Source organism: Crocuta crocuta, unplaced genomic scaffold, assembly GCF_008692635.1.
Source record: "Crocuta crocuta isolate KB4526 unplaced genomic scaffold, BGI_CrCroc_1.0 scaffold107, whole genome shotgun sequence".
Taxonomy (NCBI): Eukaryota; Metazoa; Chordata; class Mammalia; order Carnivora; family Hyaenidae; genus Crocuta; species Crocuta crocuta.
In genome coordinates, this window is record NW_027531877.1 from 4464270 (window position 1) to 4484649 (window position 20380).

At 39.5% G+C, this 20380-nt stretch overlaps 1 protein-coding gene and 1 pseudogene across 2 annotated transcripts in view; one reads left to right on the plus strand and one right to left on the minus strand.

The window, feature by feature from the left end:
* Nucleotides 1–954, plus strand: part of GPBP1 (GC-rich promoter binding protein 1) — a 72985-nt gene extending 72031 nt beyond the window's left edge. For both annotated transcript variants that reach the window (XM_077773002.1, XM_077773003.1), the window contains one exon: nucleotides 2–954. In XM_077773002.1, coding sequence (XP_077629128.1) covers nucleotides 2–160 — 159 coding nt within the window. In that variant the 3' untranslated portion in view covers nucleotides 161–954. The remainder of the gene's footprint in view (nucleotide 1) is intronic.
* An 8033-nt stretch (nucleotides 955–8987) lies between these two features.
* On the minus strand, nucleotides 8988–20137 carry LOC144239056 (proteolipid protein 2 pseudogene; annotated as a pseudogene).
* Nucleotides 20138–20380: the final 243 nt, after the last annotated feature.

The window sequence follows — 20380 nt, forward strand, 5'->3', positions numbered from 1 at the left end:
GTTACAGAAGAATGGTCTGAGGAAAAATGGTATTTTGAAAAATGGCCTGATCTGTGACTTCAAGTTTGGACCCTGGAAAAACAGCACTTTCAAACCCACTATTGAGAATGATGACACAGAGACAAGTAGCAGTGACACATCAGATGATGACGATGTGTGAAGGATTTCCTAACAACTTTAGACATTTTAGTGTGATACATCTCTCATGCAGTTTGGGGTGAATTGTAAAATGAAGAACTATAATTTATGTAGTAAAATACCCCATTAGAAGATTTCTTTGAGGGACTTCACTATGAAGAAAACCAAGAATGTTGTGTTGGGCTGTGTTGAACATTATTTCTTTGTAAATGAATGTTGTAGAAATGAGGACTTTGGTTGATCGAACATTGACTTTCTTCATCACTGCAGCATTTCTCTGACTAGCAATGTGACGATGTAACAAATGAGATTTTCTCATTTAATAATAAAAAATTGTGTAATGTTTTGCAAAGCTTCTGTCTTAAAATGTCCAGGTCTTAAGAAAAAAGGCAGCTTACACTGTTTGCTTGCAGAGTCATTATCTTTTCGTACAATGGAAATCCTCAAGTCCACTTTGTGCCCCCAACCCCAACCCCAAAGGACATTGTAGCATGTTGGCTAAAACTGGAGCAAAGTGCACTAAAACATTAATTTCCTGAACTCAAGTGTTGTACTAGTCACCTTTTAAAACATAAATTGCTCTTTAGCCATTTGTAGTTCAGTAAACGTTACAGGAACGACTTGACACACTTTCTTCCAAATTTTAAGAGGTGATTTTCAAGAATTTTATTTGGGTATGTTGTCAGACCAGGACTTTCAGAGTTGATGGAAGAGTCTTGTGGGAAAACTTATTTTGATAAATTATTACACATGCGGAAAAACTGATCACACTGACTGGATCTGTCCACACATGGAAAATAAACTGGATTTTCAGAATATTGTTGTTCTCTGTAGTGTTCAAGGTATTGGTCTCTAAACACAATGTGCTTTATTTACTTATTAAAACAAAGTTATACTTTCTTTATTAAAGATAGTGATTACTTTCTTAGTTTAGAAAAAGAAAGTTATGGAAAATAGCCTTTTTATTATCAAATGCTTAAGTTTATTGAATGAATGTTAAACAGTCACTTTATTTTTCACTTGCATATTAATTTTAGAATCATTTGTTTCATTGTTGACTGGAAGAGTAATTTGGTTCTGTATATTTGTATTTTGATTTTTCTGGTTTTGTTTACCTGCATTTGCTTTTAGCCTCCCTCATCCCATTTCCATCCGTGTTTAAATATATGTTGATTGTAAAGAGTGTAATCTCAGAGCAAAAATGTAGGTTTTAGATCAGATTAAGCTAATTCTCAGAGTTTTTCATGTTTTAAATTGTATTTTCTCAGAAGGCTGCAGTGTTTTTTGCTGTGTCTACCTCAGGATCCTCCCCAGACTCCCCAGCTTTCAACAGAAGCCAGATTTTCTGTTCACACTGAGACTGTTGGTGATGGGGAAATTAAAAAACAAAACAAAACAAAACAAAAACATCGTTTTACCCCCACAAAACCCAGAGGATGAGTTAGAGTGATAACAAAGTATTAAATATATCTTAAAGTCCTCTTTTAAATAGATTTTTGCTATATAATATGTCACAACGCAGTCAAGTCACCAAAAGTTAAATACAGTGTTAGGGCCACAAGAGTACTAAGAAGTATGTTTTGACAAAGCTGTCAGTATCACATATTGAATGTCTTTGGGACTCTTAGATTGCACTATTTGGTTAACAGATTAATGACATCAGACAGAAAATGTATTTGCTAACATTAGAAGCGACCTGAGAAATGTCGTTTACGTTAAAATCTATCTTACTGTCCACAGTATAGCTTTCAGGAAAGATTTCTTAAAAATGTTCTGGCATCTCCTGCTTTATATTCAGATAAATTTTTTGGCCTTAATTCTCATTTATCAGCAATTAAGTAATGTTTATTGTGCATTCACATATTAATGCAGAATGTGTTTAGTAGTTTACCTTTATAAGCATGGTAAGGTATATGGTTATTCTAATTAAATGATAGCATCAACAAGATTGGTTACTGAGCTGGTAGTTCCATACACATGTATTTCAATAGAACCATTAAAGTTTAGCATAATTTTAACTTTCTGTCTGAATAATGGGTATCTAGTAAAGAGTTCGGACCATAGTTGAAAGGGAGCTCACAAGTACAGAAACTAGTTAAATTGTACATCTACTGTGGAATTGTTGAACTCTGAAATCAGCCAGGGAGATATGGAGAAGAAAAAAGTACTTTGGGCTGCTTCATACTCAGTTTCTCTTTAGCAGGTTGTTGTTTTACAAACCACCCTATTAAAGTGTAAATTGACATAAACTACACATTTAAAGCATATAATTGGATAAACTTTGACTTCTGAAACCATCACTGCAATCAAGGTAGTGAACAATATCTGTCACCCCCAGAAGGTTTTTGGTGTTTTCTCCTTTGTAATCCTTCCCTCTTATTACTACCTCCCTGCTCTCAGTGCCCCCTGTTTTTTGGTATGAAATGTAATTAATGAGCAAAAATCTTATGGTAATGGATTTAAAATAGCATTTCAAAAATTGTATCTTATTTGCTTTATATTAAGATAAGGATTAGAATAATTTATATTTCCATAAATATTTCTATTGAAGTTGAAATAAATGTAGAAGTGTTAACCTAAAAATATTGATTTGATAACATAAGATTTGTATTAACTATTAAAATTCACTGTCTTGAAGGGCCTGATTCCTATATACAAATACTTTAAGTTCCTTTTGTTAGTGTTTATTATGTACTGTTGTTACAATATGGTTATATGAACCTATTTTAAGCTTACTTAGGAATATGTCAGAAATGACTTGTTTTTGACCCTAAAAACCTATAGTTAACCTGACATCACATTCTAATTGCTCCATAATGTCCTGCTCACAACTTTATAAAAGATGTTTAAGAAGTTCTTTTATTAGAATCTAGGCACCTGGATTAGAAAAGACCCACCCTTTTAAAGTTTTTCTTGAAAATGAGATTTTAATTTTATTTTGGATTATTACATGATAAAAAGTATATATTGCTAGGGCTATTAAATATATCACTAGGGTATTTAATAGTATATCACTAATTGAGAGCTGGATTTAAAAAACATTTTTCTTTTTTAAAGTTTATTTTTGAGAGAGGGAGGCAGAGGATCTGAACTGGGTTGTGTGAGCACAGCAGAGAGCTCGATGTAGGGCTGGAACTCAAGAAACGTGAGATCATGACCTGAATTGAAGGCAGACATTTAACCTACTGAGTCACTCAGGTGTCCCACAACTTTTTAATAGTTATGTTTCTGGAGGTTCTAGAGGCTACCTGGTCATGGTGGAGGGGGTGGGTGGAGCATGTCAAACAACAGAAAAATCCCCTTCCCAAGTACTTCAGAAAAGCTTTCTTCTCTTTTGCTATTTAATGGTGTTTCCTTGTTTAGGACTGCATGCTTGAACTTAAGAGATACGGTTTTAAAATATAGCACTTGGGGACACGTGGACCTGAGGAGTTTTTAGTTAAGAGCTTGGGAACGTGTAAGTCAGTAATTATCTACTTTAAAAGGTTTTGTAATTGAGTTTTTCTTGTTTACTTAAGCATAAATTGTGCAGTTAATCACTTGATGACATTTAGCTGGTAAGTTCACTCCACCTGCTATACTTGTTTTGTTATATTTGTTTTGTAGAAACATTCTGGCACAATGATTGCAGTTTATAGTGTATCAAATCATAAGATCTTTTGGAAGGACACTTCTGTGGCATGTTCAGTGCAATATAGTGTCCTCTTGGTATGCTAAGAGCCCATAGAGGAGTGGCTCCCAAACTTTTTTGTACATTGGTGTCACTAGAAAGCTTAAAAAATGGTGAATCTCACATATTGACAGGCAATAGTATGGTGTAAATAGTCACACTTGAGTTTGAAAACTAGCTTTGCACCTTAGGATCTCTGGTTTTAATCCAGATATTTAATGCTTTACGATACTAATATTTTGAAGAGTTATCCTGAAGGTTACTCTGAGGATAAAAATCATGAAGAGCACCTGGTGTAAATCCTGGGCACACAGTAGCTGTTGTGTAAAAGTTTTAGCTGATTTTTCACTGCTTAACACCCTGTTATTCAACAGGAAGCTCCAAGGAGCATGTAGTGTATGTTTTTAAAATTATATGTTCAGTCACACAGAGATCCTATTTTAAATGGTCTGACGAGAAACATCTGGTTGAGATCTCCGTGAACTAAAATTTAGCTGTTTGAATCTCTGCTGCATTTTTTGGCATTATGTTCACCTATAAATTATGCTCGATCTGATGTAATCTTTGAAATGAGGTTTACCAGTTTTCTGAAATGTAATCATTGTACTTTTAACGGTAAATAATGTTCTTGTGCACTAATTACAAAGATGGGGTTCAGTGCTTTCAAATCTTTAAAAATAAGAATTGCATTCTACACATCATTTCATGCTTTTTGTGGAAATAACAGTTCTAAGCTGGAGTTGGACTAGGTACCTCCACTACATTTCTTTCTCTTTTCCCTTTATCTGGGATGCTAAAGATGAACAGATAGTGGTCTGGTGAATTGGGATGAGAGATAGATAACCTTTCTTTCGGCTCTGTGCTAATAGCCCAATGCAGGGCTCAAACTCCTGAACACGAGATCCGCGACCTGAGCTGAAGTCAGACGCTCAGCTGACTGAGCCACCCAGGTGCCCCAGGGTTGAACACCTTCTAACTGATGCGAAGTTAAAATCACCCGCTCAATCCAACCCGGATAAGAAGGGATCTGATTGAAGATGAAGAGGAAGTGTACATACCATTCTACACTGGTTTACATTTTAAATATGATCAGTAGTAAATATTTATTGTATCTGCCACTTCTCAAAGCAAATAATAAACTGGCTAAAATGAGGGTGTGTTAGGCCAGGCCCTCTGCTAAAAGTAGGAAGAGTAAAGATAACGGGGCACCTAGCTAGCTCAGAGAATCATGTGACAGTCTTGATCAGGAGGTGTGAGTTCAAGCCCCACATTAACTTGTGAATGCCGCATTCCAGGTATGAGTTTCGGTAGAGTCCTCTAGGTGGACGTGTATGTGTTAGCAATGAAAGAGGCAAACTATTTCTGGCATGTTGGGAGAAAATTGAACAAGGATCTGGCCCATGTTAAAGAAATTCCCAAAGGCGACTAGTCCATCAGTAATACTTTCTATAATGCCTTCAGAAAAATGAGTATGAAGAAATTTTTCTCTTTTAGTAAGTAAGCCTTTTCTCTCTGCTCCAAACTAAATCTGAAAGTTTACTAAAAATCAAATAATTGAGTAATTGTAATTACTATAAACATAATGTAGTGTTAGTGATTGAGGAAACCCAAAGATATAAAGGTGTGTCCCTATCTCAAGAAACATGATCTATTTAACTTATATGTGTGTATCCATGTTCCAGGGAAGGTAAGTCTTGAATTCTATGTATAGATAGCAAGGCACATTTCTGAGTACCTGAAAAAAAATTTCTTTTTAATCTTTTTGATTAGTGCTTTTGGCATTTCTAAAAATACACTGAATTTACATTTAAAATGTATTCAAACTCTTTGTTTTAATGTACTTTCCTATGGTTTGTTACACAATTGAGAGGAAGAAGGAATTACACAACTTAAAGCAGTGATCTCTAAGGCTAAGAAGAACTACTGTTAAAGATAAACATATATCTTGACTTTGGAGGAAATAACTGAAAAGTATTCTAAAAGTATTCTAAAAATCCTTTATGCAATGGCATCACCGAAATCATTCCCCTATTGAGCGCCTACCTTCTCAGTGACTACCCCTGTCCTGTGTGTTAAGTGCAGAGACTACCATTCTGACTTCTGAAGGAAACAGTCATCTTTTGAATGGTCCAGTTCTGATGTGTCCGTCTGCTAAAAAAGAAAAATCCCATTTCTTAGGGCACCTAGGTGGCTCAGTCAGTTAACCATCTGACTTTGGCTCGGGTCATGATCTCATGGCTCGAAAGTTGTAGCCCCACATAAAGCTCTCTGCTGTCAGGTTGGAGCCCACTTCAGATCCTCTGTCCCTCCCCTGCTCAGGCTCTCTCTCTCAAATGAAAGCATTATTTTTTTTTTCCTAAGGTGTGACTTCAGTGAAAAAGTTTGAGAGGAAGGTTGTTTGCCTTGAATTTCAGCCATCGATTTGGTAGACAAGAGTTCTGAAATTACAGTTGCTGACAGATTTTCACGCTGTTCTTTCTGACTTAGAGATAATTATGAAGAGAGGTTAGATTCTTCTAAACTGTCTCTCATTGCAAGCCGGTGGCCCTTCACAGGTATTTGTCTTACTGTACCTAATTAGTGTAGGCATTTTTGGGTGTCAGAAGTTCCACTAATCAGTTGGTTCTGTTCCAGGATTCTGGGTCAACTTTCTGGCCAGGCTTTTCTGGAGAATAGATGTTTGTGCAAGGGTGCAGAAAACCTAAGGGAAATAGAGCAGGTAAGAAAGCTGTCTTCAAGCATTTCAAGTGCTATTAGGAAAAGAGAGATTAATTGGATAGTTTTTGTGTGATGTTGATTTAATTACCTAACTAGTATGTGCCTCAATTTCCTTCAATGTCAAATTGGATCTTATTTGGAGCACTCAAAAAAATACATGTAATGGCTTTATGAAAGCTTGGCACATAGTCAAACGCTCAGCAATGTTATCTTTTTTTTTTTTCCCCTATGTATCTCAATGGAAAGAAATCTAGCAAGGTAATTTTCTTAAAAATTTTTATTTTTTATTTTTATTTTTTTTAATGTTTTATTTATTTCTAGGAGAGGGAGAGAGACAGGGTGAGCAGGGGAGGGTCAGAGAGAGAGGGAGTCATAGACTTTGAAACAGGCTCCAGGCTCTGAGCTGGCAGTCAGCACAGAGCCCGATGCGGGGCTCGAACCCACGAACCGCGGAATCATGACCTAAGCGAAAGTCGGACGCTTAACCGACTAAGCCACCCAGGTGCCCCAATTTTCTTAAAGATGTTTAAATGTTTTTTTTTAAATGTATTTATTTTGAGAGAGGCAGAAAGCATGAGCAGAGAAGGGACAGAGAAAGACACAATCAAAAGCAAGCTCCAGGCTCTCAGCTGACAAAGGGCTTGAACCCATGAACTGTGAGATCAGGACCTGAGCCAAAGTAAGGCACTTAACCAAGTGAGACACAGAATCTGAAGCAGGCTCCAGGCTTGGAGCTGTCAGCACAGAACCCAATGCTGGGCTCAGCCTCGACCCATGAGATCATAACCTGAGCCCAAATCAAGAGTTGGATGCTCCACCGAATGAGCTACCCAGGAGCTCCTAAACATGGTCTTCATTGAACCTTACACCAATTGCTGGAGTGTAGTGGGTAGCCTTAGTACTCCCCATTTTTACAAGCTGAAACTCAAGAAGGTTAGCAATCTGCCCAAAGTCTTCCTGCTAGTATGTGAGTGCTCTGGAACTTGAATGAAGGCTTCTAATCTCCTAAATCAGTGTGCTTTCTACTATATACGGCAAACTTAATGAAGCAATGAGGACCAGTCCAAAGATGCTGGAGGAATATAGAGTTTAGTCACGGAATGCAAAATCTTTTATTAGAGTTCTTACAAAGTCGTTTGCTTGTGAGGAGGGAGTGAGTAGTGGCGGTATTCAAGCAAGAGCCTTGATTGGTTTTCATAAATACTGTGAAGGATTCTTGCATCTGGGAAAATCTTGCTGTTGATCACTGTAATGGTCTTAAGGAAATTAAATTTGTTAGCTCATACTTCTAAGGTTTTTGTTATTTTTCATTGTGATTCATTCCAAAGTTGTAAGAAATGTAAGGTGCTTTCACTTAGATGTTTTGTGTTACATATTTGCCTTATGCTTTCTGATAGCAAAATGTGAGTAACATGACCTGGAATATTTAGCCTTATGTGTATGTCCCACAGAATATTAAAAAGACATGTACTCAAGTGTTGAAATCTAGTAAAATTAATAATGATTGCTGTTTTAGCAGAACATTCTTTTTTAAATATTTATTTATTTTGTGTGAAAGAGATGAGAGGGAGACAGAATCCCAAGCAGGCTCTGCACTGCTAGCATGGAGCCAAATGTGGGATTCAGACCCACAAACCATGAGATCATGACCTGAGCCAAAATGAAGAGTTGGATGCCTAACCGACTGAGCCACCCAGGAACATTCTTTAAAAACATTTTTTGGGGGGAGGGGCTCCTGGGTGGCTCAGTTTTAAGCATCCGGCTTTGGCTCAGGTCATGATTTGGCAGTTTGTGGATTTGAGCCCAGCATCAGGCTCTGTGCTGACAGCTCCGAGCCTAGACCCTGCTTTAGATTCTGTGTCTCCCTCTCTCTCTTTTCCTTTCGCCTGCTTGTGTTCTCTTTTGCTTTCAAAAATAAATAAAACAAAAAATTTTTAATGTTCATTTTTAAGGGAGGGAGAGAGAGAGAGTGTGTGAGCAGGGGAGGGTCAGAGAGAGAGGGAGACCTAAATCCAAAGCAGGCTCCAGGCTGTCAGCACAGAGCCTGACACAGGCCTCAAACTCAGAGGCCTTGATAGCATGACCTGAGCCAAAGTCGAACATTTAACTGACTGAGCCACCCAGGCACCCCAAGCTGAACATTCTTAAGTGACTATTTTCCACCTCCCCTTACTATTTGTATCTGAGAATAAAAAAAAAATAATGGTTACTAATACTGTTTGGTGCCACTACCTTGATTCATAGTGAAATACCAGCAATTTACCCGTTTATTTTCTGCCCGAACTCTGCACCCTTACCTGGATGTTAAGGTCTCCTTTTGGATATTGCAGAAGGAAGGTGAGCATAAGCCCACCCATAAAGATGGCCACACCCAGGAGGGATAGCAGGTCCTGATAAAGGCACTTTTACTTCAATTAAAGGACAAGGAGTTGGCTGGGAGTGTTGTAGCAGTGGGGAGGAGTTATTTAAATGAAGTATTATTTGCAGGTTGCAAAGAGACATGAAGGGAGTTCAACACTTGGCCGTCTGCAGGTCCAATAGAGGCTGCTGTATGTCTTTGCTGCCTCAAGTGGAAGGTGATGTGTAGCCACAGAGGCACGTACTGATTAGGCCTGTTCCTGTGCAATGGTTTTGGAGTGGCTTCCTCTCTCAACCAGGACAAAAACAAGGATCAGGTAGAGGATGGCTGCTATGAGGATTCAGAAATCACTCCTAGGCTAGTTGATGATTTGTATCTTGGTGTGCAGGTCACACATGCAGATGACAAAGAAGATAGCAGCAAGGATCATCACTACTGCCAGGGAGGAGTATCCGGTGTGGAGGCACTGAAGCAGATCAGAAACACCAGACACAATATAATCTCAGCAAACAGGAGAATTCCCTTTCAGGTGCATGAAAAGTTGGTGTAGGATGCCCACCAGCTGGAGGCTGAGAGGGGCTTGGAATACCTTGGGGTGCAGACCTTGCTTGTGTGTTCAGAGATGCTTGCACACCCTGTTGTCTTGCCTGCTGTCTGGCCAGAAATGGGACTCCTGGGCAAAGGAGAAAGTGAATCATCTCGCTACCTTAGAAATTTCTTTTTTTTGTTTTTTAAATGTGAGCATGAGCGAAGGAGGGGCAGAGAGAAAGGTGAAAGACACAGTATCCGAGGCAGGCTCCAGGCTCTGAGCTATAAACACAGAGCCCAATGTGTGGCTTGAACCACGAACCGCAAGATCATGACCTGAGCTGAAGTCAGGTGCTTAACTGACTGAGCCACTCAAGCACCCTGCTATGTTAGAAATTTCTTAAAAAACACATTATACAAACACATTTCATTAGTCAGCAGAGCAATAACATTGTCTTGAAGTCTCTGGAAAACATATACACACTTGAGAAAAGGAAAGTGACAAAAGTAAAAACATGTTGGTATTATCACAAAAATAGTGTGAATTGAACCAACCCTCAGAGAGTCTCAGAGATTCTCAGGAATCTGGACCCTAGTTAGAGAACCAGGGTCAAGGATAGCTGGAATATACTTACACCAAATGCCAGTAATTCAAAACATGACATTTCCTCTGCAGCGCTAAGACCACTCCCACCAGACCTTAAACTCACCAAGGGCACTGATTATACTTTATTTGTATCTATATCCTTGGTACATCTCCTTGTTCATAAAAAATGAACAATGCTTAATAAATGTTCATTGAAGAAATTTGAGGAACTTTTGCAGAAAACATGAAAATATTTTCAACTCTTTGGTGCCCTCAGGTGGCATAATATTGGAAAGCAACTTAGAGAAATCCTGAAAATTACTATTTTTTAATCCTTAAACCCAGTTTGAGTGTAGGTTGCTACTTCTGTGTATTAATAAATCTTTTCTTCCACCCCAAATTATCTTGCATAATTCAACAAAATTATTTGGGTATATTCCATCCCTCATGTCAAACAAATAGCCCTCATATAACAAAACCATAAATTTGTATGTCCTTTGATTTAGCACTCCTCAGAAAAAAAATGGCAGGATATAAAGAAACGTTCTCTTTCTTTCTTTCTTTCTTTCTGCTATTTCATATGAGTATATATTTCCTCGTATATACCTGTATTTTTGCCACAATATTATATATAAATGATGAGTATATATCATATACCTATATTATAGTAAGAAAAAGTCACTAGAAACAACTGAAATGTTCATAAATAAGGGAATTTTGAATAAATTATGATACATTCCCTTCTCTGGATTATTGTGAAACTATTAGAAAGAATGAAATATATTTATATATTACCTGAAGAGGTATCTTTGAAATATTAAAAAAAGGAAATTATAGAATATTATGTGTAGTCTAATCCTATTTTAGAAAAGTAAAGAGGAGAAAGAAATGTGTGTACATGTATATTTGTTTCTTTGAACCTAGAGAAAGTTATAGATTAAAAAAAATTTTTTAAACTATTTTGTATGTGTATATTTTATATATACNATGTTAAATACTATAATTTATATATTTATATGTATATATAATTATATAGCATATATAATTTATATATATAGTATATTAATATATACTATGTTAACCAGAGGCCATTCTTTACCATTTACTAAACTAGTTTGGGATGGGAAGGGCAGAGACCTTTGGCTGACTCCAGTCCTACTGCACCCAGAGATGGACATTGCAGATGCAGCAGTTAGGGAAGGATTCTTAAGGCTGATTACATCTGCGGAGTTGGGATTGGATGGGGATGGAGAGATTATCTTTACATTAATTTTTAATTACTCACATAATTAATGAATCCATATGTTTGTAACTTGGTGCCTTTGAATATTTCTCCTGGACATCTTCCCTTCCCTCTCCCTTGTTACCTATTTAGTATGTGGCCTTCCTGATATTTTCTGTGTATTTACATGGTTATTTATGTATATGGGGAGAATATAGTATTAAAAAAGTACATGACACCATACCATATGGATCTTTCTACAATATATTTTTATTTATTTCTAGGAGAGAGAGAGACAGCGCGAGCAGGGGAGGGTCAGAGAGAGAGGGAGACACAGACCCCGAAACAGGCTCCAGGCTCTGAGCTGGCAGTCAGCACAGAGCCCGACGCGGGGCTCGAACCCACGAACCGCGAGATCATGACCTAAGCGAAAGTCGAACGCCCAACCGACTAAGCCACCCAGGCGCCCCCAGAGAACATATTTCTAACCATATGACATCTGGAACTTAACTGCAAGGATAAAAAAAAATCTTTAAATTTACCATTTGGTATTTTGTTACAGTTCTAACATGAGAGAAAAGCATCTTTGAGTAACAGAAGATTTTATTGATTTGTTTATTTAGTTTCTTTTTCTTTTAAAGTAAATTCTACCTTCAACATGGGGCTCGAACTCACAATCCAGAGATCAAGAGTCACATGCTCTACCAAATGAGCTTGCCAGATGCCCCAAGATTTTGAGTATGTGGAAATAATGGCTGAGGGGAAAAAGTTCTTTGGAATTCATAGAAAAGTGTGAAATGGAAATGTTTCCTTTTCTGGCTTTGCCAGTTAATGTAGAACATACTCAAATAATGTAATGGCATTTTTAATAGAAATGAAACTACTCAACTAATGAATTTATTTGCTTACAGGAGGTTCTTAGGGAAGACATCCAAGTAGTACTTTCATACTTGTTGACAAGTGCATCAGTTACCAGCAGAGGGGGCCAAAGAGCTTTCCATGAGAGGGAAACTTCCTAGCTACAGAATTTGGGTCAGGATCACCTTTGCCAGCCTAATAGTGCAGCCTACACAGTGTTTAAACTTTGGTGTCCAAGAAACAATGCCATATTGTTTATACATGGAATTTATGGAATAACATATGCATACTCTTAAAATATAATGCTAAAATATAATGCTAAAAATGCAAAAAATCTTTTTGTATATAAACATAGAAAATGATACAAAATATCCCTACACTCTCCACCCCTTCATTCTCTCCAATTCTACTACCTAGGGGCAACCGTTTTCAACTCCTGTTTCTTTAGCCTTGGAAAAAAGAATCATGTATCTTTTTCATAATACAACATCAAAGTATAGATTTAAGAAATACAGAAGGAAGCGCAGTAAAAAATATTTTTCTCTTCCCCTTGTTTCTCCAGCCTCCTACTTCCCTTCACTAGTGGCAGCCACTGTGAGCAGTTCACTGACTATCCTGCCAGAGGGAATCCATTTGATGCATCTTTGCAAAAATAACTGTAGAAACACAATACATGCATATGGTTCAAAATTCAAAAGCATCCAGTAGGAATTCAGAGAACAGTCTCCCTCTCACATCTGTCTTTCAGAGGCAACATATTAAGTCATATTTCCGAATTTCTCAATCTGAGATTTTAGCTACTGTCCTTATATTATGGTAGATGGTTGGCTTCTGGTACTCCCCATCCTCATTCCCTTCTGCAACATCCTGATACAAACATAACAACAACGTCATTTTGTAGACCATATTCTTCACTGCTAAGCTTAATATTGGAGTAATTTTTTCCTTTCTTATATAATATTTGTTAACCTGGCAGTAACAGCTTCACTTTTTCATTGGCTTCACCTTTTAATGCATTTGGCTTTGATGAGACTGAAGAGGTTCTAATGCATGATGGCTTATGGAAGCAAACCAAAATCTAAGCCCATAAATGCCTCAAGGTTAAAAAATTGAAAAGCTAAAGACAACCAGTCACAGAAGGCCAACTAGCCTTTAAACTGTAACCAGTTCTATGATTTCTTTTCTTTGCCTCCACACCTTCTCTATGTAAGTTTTTCCCCTGCCCCTATTGGGGAAGGCCTCCTGCCCACCTCTGGTTTGATCCTGCCTGAATCAATTTTGGCTGTAACTCTTTACTGTTTTGAATTTATTTTAAATTTATTTTTAAGAGTTTTTTCTTAAATAGTTTATTGTCAAATTGGTTTCCATATAACACCCAGTGCTCATCCCCACTAGTGCCCTCCTCCATGCCCATCCCCCCTCCCCTCTCCCCCATCCATCAACCCTGAGTTTGTTTTCAGCATTCAAGAGTCTCTCATGGTTTGCCTCCCTCCCTCTCCCCCACTATTTTTCCCCTTCTTCTCCCACTTCATCCTCCGTTAACTTCCTCCTAATCCACCTATATGTGCAAACATATGGTATCTGTCCTTCTCTGCCCGACGTATTTCACTCAGTATAACACCCTCAAGTTCCATCCATGTTGCTACACGTGGCCAGATTTCATTCTTTCTCATTGCCATGTAGTATTCCATTGTATAGATAAACCACATCTTCTTGATCCATTCATCAGTTGATGCACATTTAGGCTCTTTCCATGATTTGGCTATTGTTGAGAGTGCTGCTATGAACATTGGGGTACATGTGCCCCTACGCATCAGCATTTCTATATCCCTTGGGTAAATTCCTAAGGGAAATACCAGTGCTACTGCTGGGTCCTAAGGGAGTTCTATTGTTAATTTTTTGAGGAACCTCCACACTGTTTTCCAGAGGGGCTGCGCCAGCATACATTCCCACCAACAGTGTAGGAGGGTGCCCGTTTCTCCACATCCTTGCTGGCATCTATAGTTTCCTGATTTGTTCATTTTAGCCACTCTGACTGGCGCGAGGTAGTCTCCCAGTGTGGTTTTAATTTGTATTTCTCTGATGAGAGGGGATGCTGAGCATCATTTCATGTGTCTGTGGGCCATCTGGATGTCCTCTTTGGTGAAGTATCTGTTCATGTCTTCTGCNCGTAGTTTGCTTTGGGTAGTAATGACATTTTAATAATATTTATTGTTCTGACCCATGAGCATGGAATATTTTTCCATTTCTTTGTGTCTTCTTCAATTTCCTTCATAAGTTTTCATCATACAGATCTCCTATATATTTGGTTAGGTTTATTCCTAGGTACTTTATGGCTTTTTGTGCAATTGTTAATGGGACCCGTTTCTTGATTTCTCTTTCTGTTGCTTCATTGCTGGTGTATAAAAATGCAACTGATTTCTGTACATTGATTTTGTACCCTGCAACTTTGCTGAATTCATGGAAGAGTTCTAGTAGGCTTCTGGTGGAATCTGTCGGGTTTTCTATGTAGAGTATCATGTTATCTGCGAAAAGTGAGAGTTTGACTGCTTCTTTGCCAATTCTGATGCCTTTTATTTCCTTTTGTTGTCTGATGGCTGATGCTAAGACTCCCAGCACTATGTTAAGCAACAGTGGTGAGAGTGGACAAACCTGTGGTGTTCCTGATGTCAGGGGGAAAGCTCTCAGTTTTTCCCCATTGAGGATGATGTTAGCTGAGGGCTTCTCATAGATGGCTTTTATGATGTTTAAGTAAGTTCCTTCTATCCTGACTTTCTCCAGGGTCTTTATTAAGAAGGGATGCTGTATCTTGTGAAATGGTTTTTCTTCATCTATCGACAGGATCATATGGTTTTTATCTTTTCTGTTGTTGATGTGATGGATCACATTGATTGATTTGCAAATATTGAACCAGCCCTGTAACCCAGGGATGAATCCCATTTGATCATGGTGCATAATTCTTTTTATGTGCTGTTGAATTCGATTTGCAAGTGTCTTGTTGAGGATTTTTGCATCTGTATTCATCAAAGATATTGGCCTGTAGTTCTTTATTGCTGGGTCTCTGGCTTGGGAATCAAAGTGAAGCTGGCTTCATAGAATGAGTCCGGAAGTTTTCCTCTAATTTCTAGTTTTTTGGAATAGCTTGAGAAGAATGGGTATTAACTCTGTTTTAAATGTCTGGTAGAATTTTCCAGGGAAGAGTTTTGGCTTTAACTCTTAAAAGTTTTAATGTGCCTCAGTTTATCTTTTCTTAAAACTTTTTTTTTAGAGTTTCATTCACCTTTGAGAGACAGAGTTTGAGCTTGAGAGGGGCAGAGAGAGAGGGAGACAAAGTATCTGAAGTAGGCTTCAGGCTCTGAACTGTCAACAGAGCCCAACACTGGGCTTGAATCCACTAACTACAAAATCATGATCTGAGCCTAAGTCGGACGCTTAACCGACTGAGCGACCCAAGCACCTCTTAGTTTATCTTTTAATACATTTTATTTTCTGGGTTCATTCCCTTATTTGCTGAAGCACATCTTCCAGGACCTTCCCAAGAGTACATATTTAATATTTTGAATTCCTTGCAAGTCTGAACATGTCTTATTTCTTGATATATACTTTGGCCTCTTATGTATATGTCCAGGTTGGTTATCTTTTTCCTGTGGAATTTCTCCATGGCCTTTCAGTGTCTCTGGTTGAGAAGTTTGGTGGCATGCTAATTCCAGATCCTTTGCATGTGACCTGCTTTTTTCTTTGTTCCTAGGCTTATGGAATATTGTGAAGATATTACTTTGTGTAGGTCTTCCTTCATTTATTCTTCTAGGCACTGAGGAGGCTTTTTCAATTCTTGAAACTTCCCTCTATTTTTTTACTTTCTTCCATCCAGCAAGTCATCTGCTATCGTATCCTCCCCTGTAAAACTGTCCCTGTGGGTTCCCATAATTTTAGTGAAGTACTGCAAAGACTGAGGACATAACATGGGTACTCAGTTGGCCACAGTGAACCAAGTGTTTCTTTCTTTACTTGTTGGAGGATTCCTGAAAGAGAGACCCCCTGGGAATCTTTGGAAAGTATCCTTCAAAACACAAAATGCAGAACCAGCAGAATATCTTTAAGTAAATGGTTTTGGTAGGGGAACGTTTTAGAAAAGGTCCCCTTCTCTTTTGACCTTGCCCCTTCCTCAATACCAGAATTAAAGTGGGCACTGTAGACATGGAAGGGCTGCATTTCAGAGAGATTGACAGGGAAGCACAAACAGGGTGTGGTGACTGCCTGGCTCTGGATTAGAGGATCAGAGAGACTGCCAGTGGTGGTTTGAGCCTTGGGCCTGGCCCCACTTAGGGCAGATGAGCAGCAGAAGCTGCTTTCTCCGCTACCTCCACCCCTCCCATAATGGGGCTCTTTTACCTTGGGCACCAGCTCCCAGACACCAGTGTCACTCGGGTGGGCTGCTTCTTGGCCACAGCAAAATCCTTGACTTCAGTGTGCTTCCTTGCTCTTCTGTGCCATCAAAACTTGACTTTTTTTTTTTTTTTTTTGGTCTTGGGGCATCTGGGTGGCCCAGTTGGTTAAGGTCCGACTGTGCCTCAGGTCATGATCTTGTGGTCCTTGAGTTTGAGTCTGTGCTGACAGCTCAGAGCTTGGAGCCTGCTTCGGATTCTGTGTCTCCCTCACTTTCTGCCCCTTCCCTGCTTGTGCTCTGTGTCTTTCTCTCTGTCACTCAAAACTAAATAAACATTAAAAATATTTTTAAAATTCTGTCTTTTAGGTATTGGATATACATCAGTCCTTGCTCATGTAGTAGTTCAGTGGTTCTCAAATCTGAAAGTATAGTGGAATTAGTTGGGGAGTTTTAAAAAACAACTGACCCATCTCTACCTATTCACAAAGCCTGGGAGTGAGGCCCCGGAGTCTAAACTCTGACCCACAGATGCCTGGCCTGGTTTGGAAAGTACTGGGGTAGCTAATGGCTTTTTAAAGGAGACAATTATCCTCTCCTTAAAGAGACCAGGTTGAAGTGACATATGGTGACTTTTGTGGTTATGGCTTTGTCATGTGGTCCTTTGGAGTCCTTCCTACCCCCCTGTTGATGGCACTGTTTGGTGAGTGACAACTGGGAGAAGAAGCAGAAATTGTGTTTCTATTCTAAGCAACTGTCATGTATCTGGTAAGAACACCCTTGTCTTTTTGTGTGTGTGTGTGTGTGTTTATTTTTGAGAGAGAGAGAGAGACAGACAGAGCACGAGCAGGGGAGGGGCAGAGAGAGAGGGAGATACAGAATCTGAAGCAGGCTCCAGGCTCTGAGATGTCAGCATGGAGCCCTATGCAGGGCTTGAACCCATGAACCACAATATCATGACCTGAGCCAAAGTCAGACGCTTAAAGGACTGAGCCACCCAGGTGCCCCAGAAAACCGTTGTCTTTAATTTAACTTAGTTGTGATTTAATCTGGCTATTTCATTGACACTCAAGGGATAGTTTTCCTTGGAAAGACTGGGAGGGAAAAGAAAATGAAAAGTTAATAAGGATTATTATAAGGGCTTGTTAAAAATTTTTATAAAAGAAAATGAACACCAGGGGGCAGCAAACTACTGCTCAGAGGAGGGTCTGCACAAAATTCAGTAGGACAAAGATAGTTTTCTTAAAAATGTGATGTGTTTGTTAAATATTTTCTAAAAAAGGCGGCCCTGATGTTATAGCCACTCTTCCCTGAATGATAGTTTAAGTCTGTTCAGTGTTTCCCTCCACATTTTCCCAATAATGGTTTGAAGCATGTAGATCCCCAGGCTACATACTCTCCCACAGAATCAGTCTCCACAGGTGGGTACCTCGCATGTGTAAGTGGCTGGTGGGGGCAGGGAGACTGGGAACAGCCCAGTCCAAGTGATTCTGGTTAGCTCCCCACAAGATGAACATTCAGGCTAGAATACTGCAAATATTCCTTCTCACTGACATTCATTCACTCATTCATTAATTCACCAAAAATTCCGCAAAAATATGCCAATGGAAAGGTGTTTATGAGTCCATGTGGAATTCAGATCCACTAAAAAATTGCCACAAAGATTATATAGAGCATGCCAAACACATACATGCACTGTTTCAATAAATATAGTAATGGGTACTTGGTCAGGTAGCATTAATATCATTTATTCTCTACGTCTCAGTGACCTGATAGTAGCTGATGAAATGAAACCCCCTGGGACATATGAACCAAGAAATGAGTGACACTGAATGAAGTAGCTGCTGCATGAAAATCTCTGGAAAGAGAATCTGAAGTTCTGGTGCCAGATGGCACTGTGCCTCAATAGTGATGGTGTGATGTGGGCAAATTGTCTTGAATTTCTTCATCTTACTTAATTACTCCTTTCCACTGGGGATTATAAAAACTACTGTTTATTGCCTGGGATGAAGACTAGGATTAAATGAGATCATGTGTGCAAATGCACTTTGTCAACTATAAAAGCCACAGGCCTTACTAGTAATATTGCCTTCTAGGCCATCCGGTCTTCTATCAAGCAGGAGTGGTGGGAATTTTCCTCTCAATCTGAATCTCTTAAAGACAGCAGTACTCTAACTGGGTTTTTAGTTTGCACACGGTAAGTGGGCTCTCTGTGTTTTCTCTCTCTTGGTTTCCATGAATCACAGCAGTGCACATCTTCATGTACTCGGCCTCAGCCAACTCCTCTCCGAAGTTCCCTTCATACAGCGTCCATCTCCTCCACCAAAAATTGTGCTCTGTGGTCCAAAGTACCTCAGCCGAAGCCTTTTCCATTGTACTGTTTAGTTTCCCTGTAAATGTTAGGCTTTGTGCTGAACTGTGGCCTTGGAGATAAAAAATTCTCCATTTTGGTTTATTTGGGATAAGCTTCCTGAGAACACAAAACTGAGTGAGCCTAAGAAAAGTTGACCAGTGTGTCCTGCACTGTCCTCATCCCTCCCTTCGGGGGTGGGGGACTTTGATGTCCTCGGCTTGGGCTTCAAGTTAAGCCTTTCTTTTTTCAGATAGTGAGAGTCTTTTTTCATGCTGCTTCTTCATTGCTAGAATGAGGAGAGGGGTTGGTGCGTTTGTTTTACAAGGGGGAAGGAACATATTGTTTAGCAGATCCTTTTGGGATCAGATGGACCAAAGAAACGGGTGTGGAGATGCCACAGCAACTGCTATTGTTCCTAGGGAACGCAGTAACCTGTAGCCTTACAGTTTCTCCCCAAAGGAAAAGGAGGCATTAGGTGACCTTATTCAAGATCATTCATAATGCTAATTTTGTAATGAAGTCTCTGCAAGGCACAGAAGGCATGTGTTTTCTTCCTAATTTTGCACACCACAGGGGGAAAGTTTTGGGCTCACTGAAGAGAACTCAGGAGATGGCCAGGCCTGTACCCCTGCCCTCCCAACTCCCCTGGCCCTATGTCTTCTCAGTGGTCAGTCTTAGCGGGCAGGTGGCTCCTTTCCAGAACACATGCTTTGCCACTTACAGTGATCCCTGGATGAAGACAGATGAGGAGTCAGGGTCCTTCTTATCAGCAATGAACTTGGAATGGTTTCTGAGCTTAATATCAATGCTCCTCATACCCTCTGTAGGGGAGGACCAGCTTAAAAAAAGTTCCCAGTCCATTACAATTTTGACAGATATAATACAAGTCTGTCAAATTTCTATAAATGTTTCAGAAGACTTCCTTTCTTTAAAAATTTATTTTAATGTTTCTTTTATTTTTGAGACAGAGAGAGACAGGGCATGAACAGGAGAGGGGCAGAGAGAAGAGAGAGAAGAGACACAGAATCCTAAGCAGGCTCCAGGCTCTGAGCTGTCAGCATAGAGCCCAGCGTTGGGCTTGAACTCACCAACTGTGAAATCATGACCTGAGCTGAAGTCAGATGCTCAACCGACTAAGCCACACAGGTGCCCCTAGAAGACTGACTATCAGCTGCTACCTGAAGCGGTTCTGTAACAGTTTTTGCCCTGGGACAGCTGCATGGCTGGTGCCTTGGGAAGCACCGCTCTGGAGGACTGTGAAAGCCCACACTCTCCAGTCCAGGACCCACCGCTGCAGGGCTCTGGTAGGTGCAAGCTCCATGCCTCAGTCCCTTCACCCTGCAGATGGAATAGGGCGATGACGGTGTGTGTCTCATGGAATTATTGTGAAGATGAAGTGCGTTAGTCCCCGCCAACCTCTTAGAACACAATTTTGCTATTATTAAGGTGTGAGCCAAAGGCTGTCAGTCCCAAATGACAATCAGCTCTTTATTTGAAGGTGTTTGTGTCCCTGGGATGGTAGCCAAGCTGGAAATAAGAGCAGAACTTTGACCCACCCGCCCCT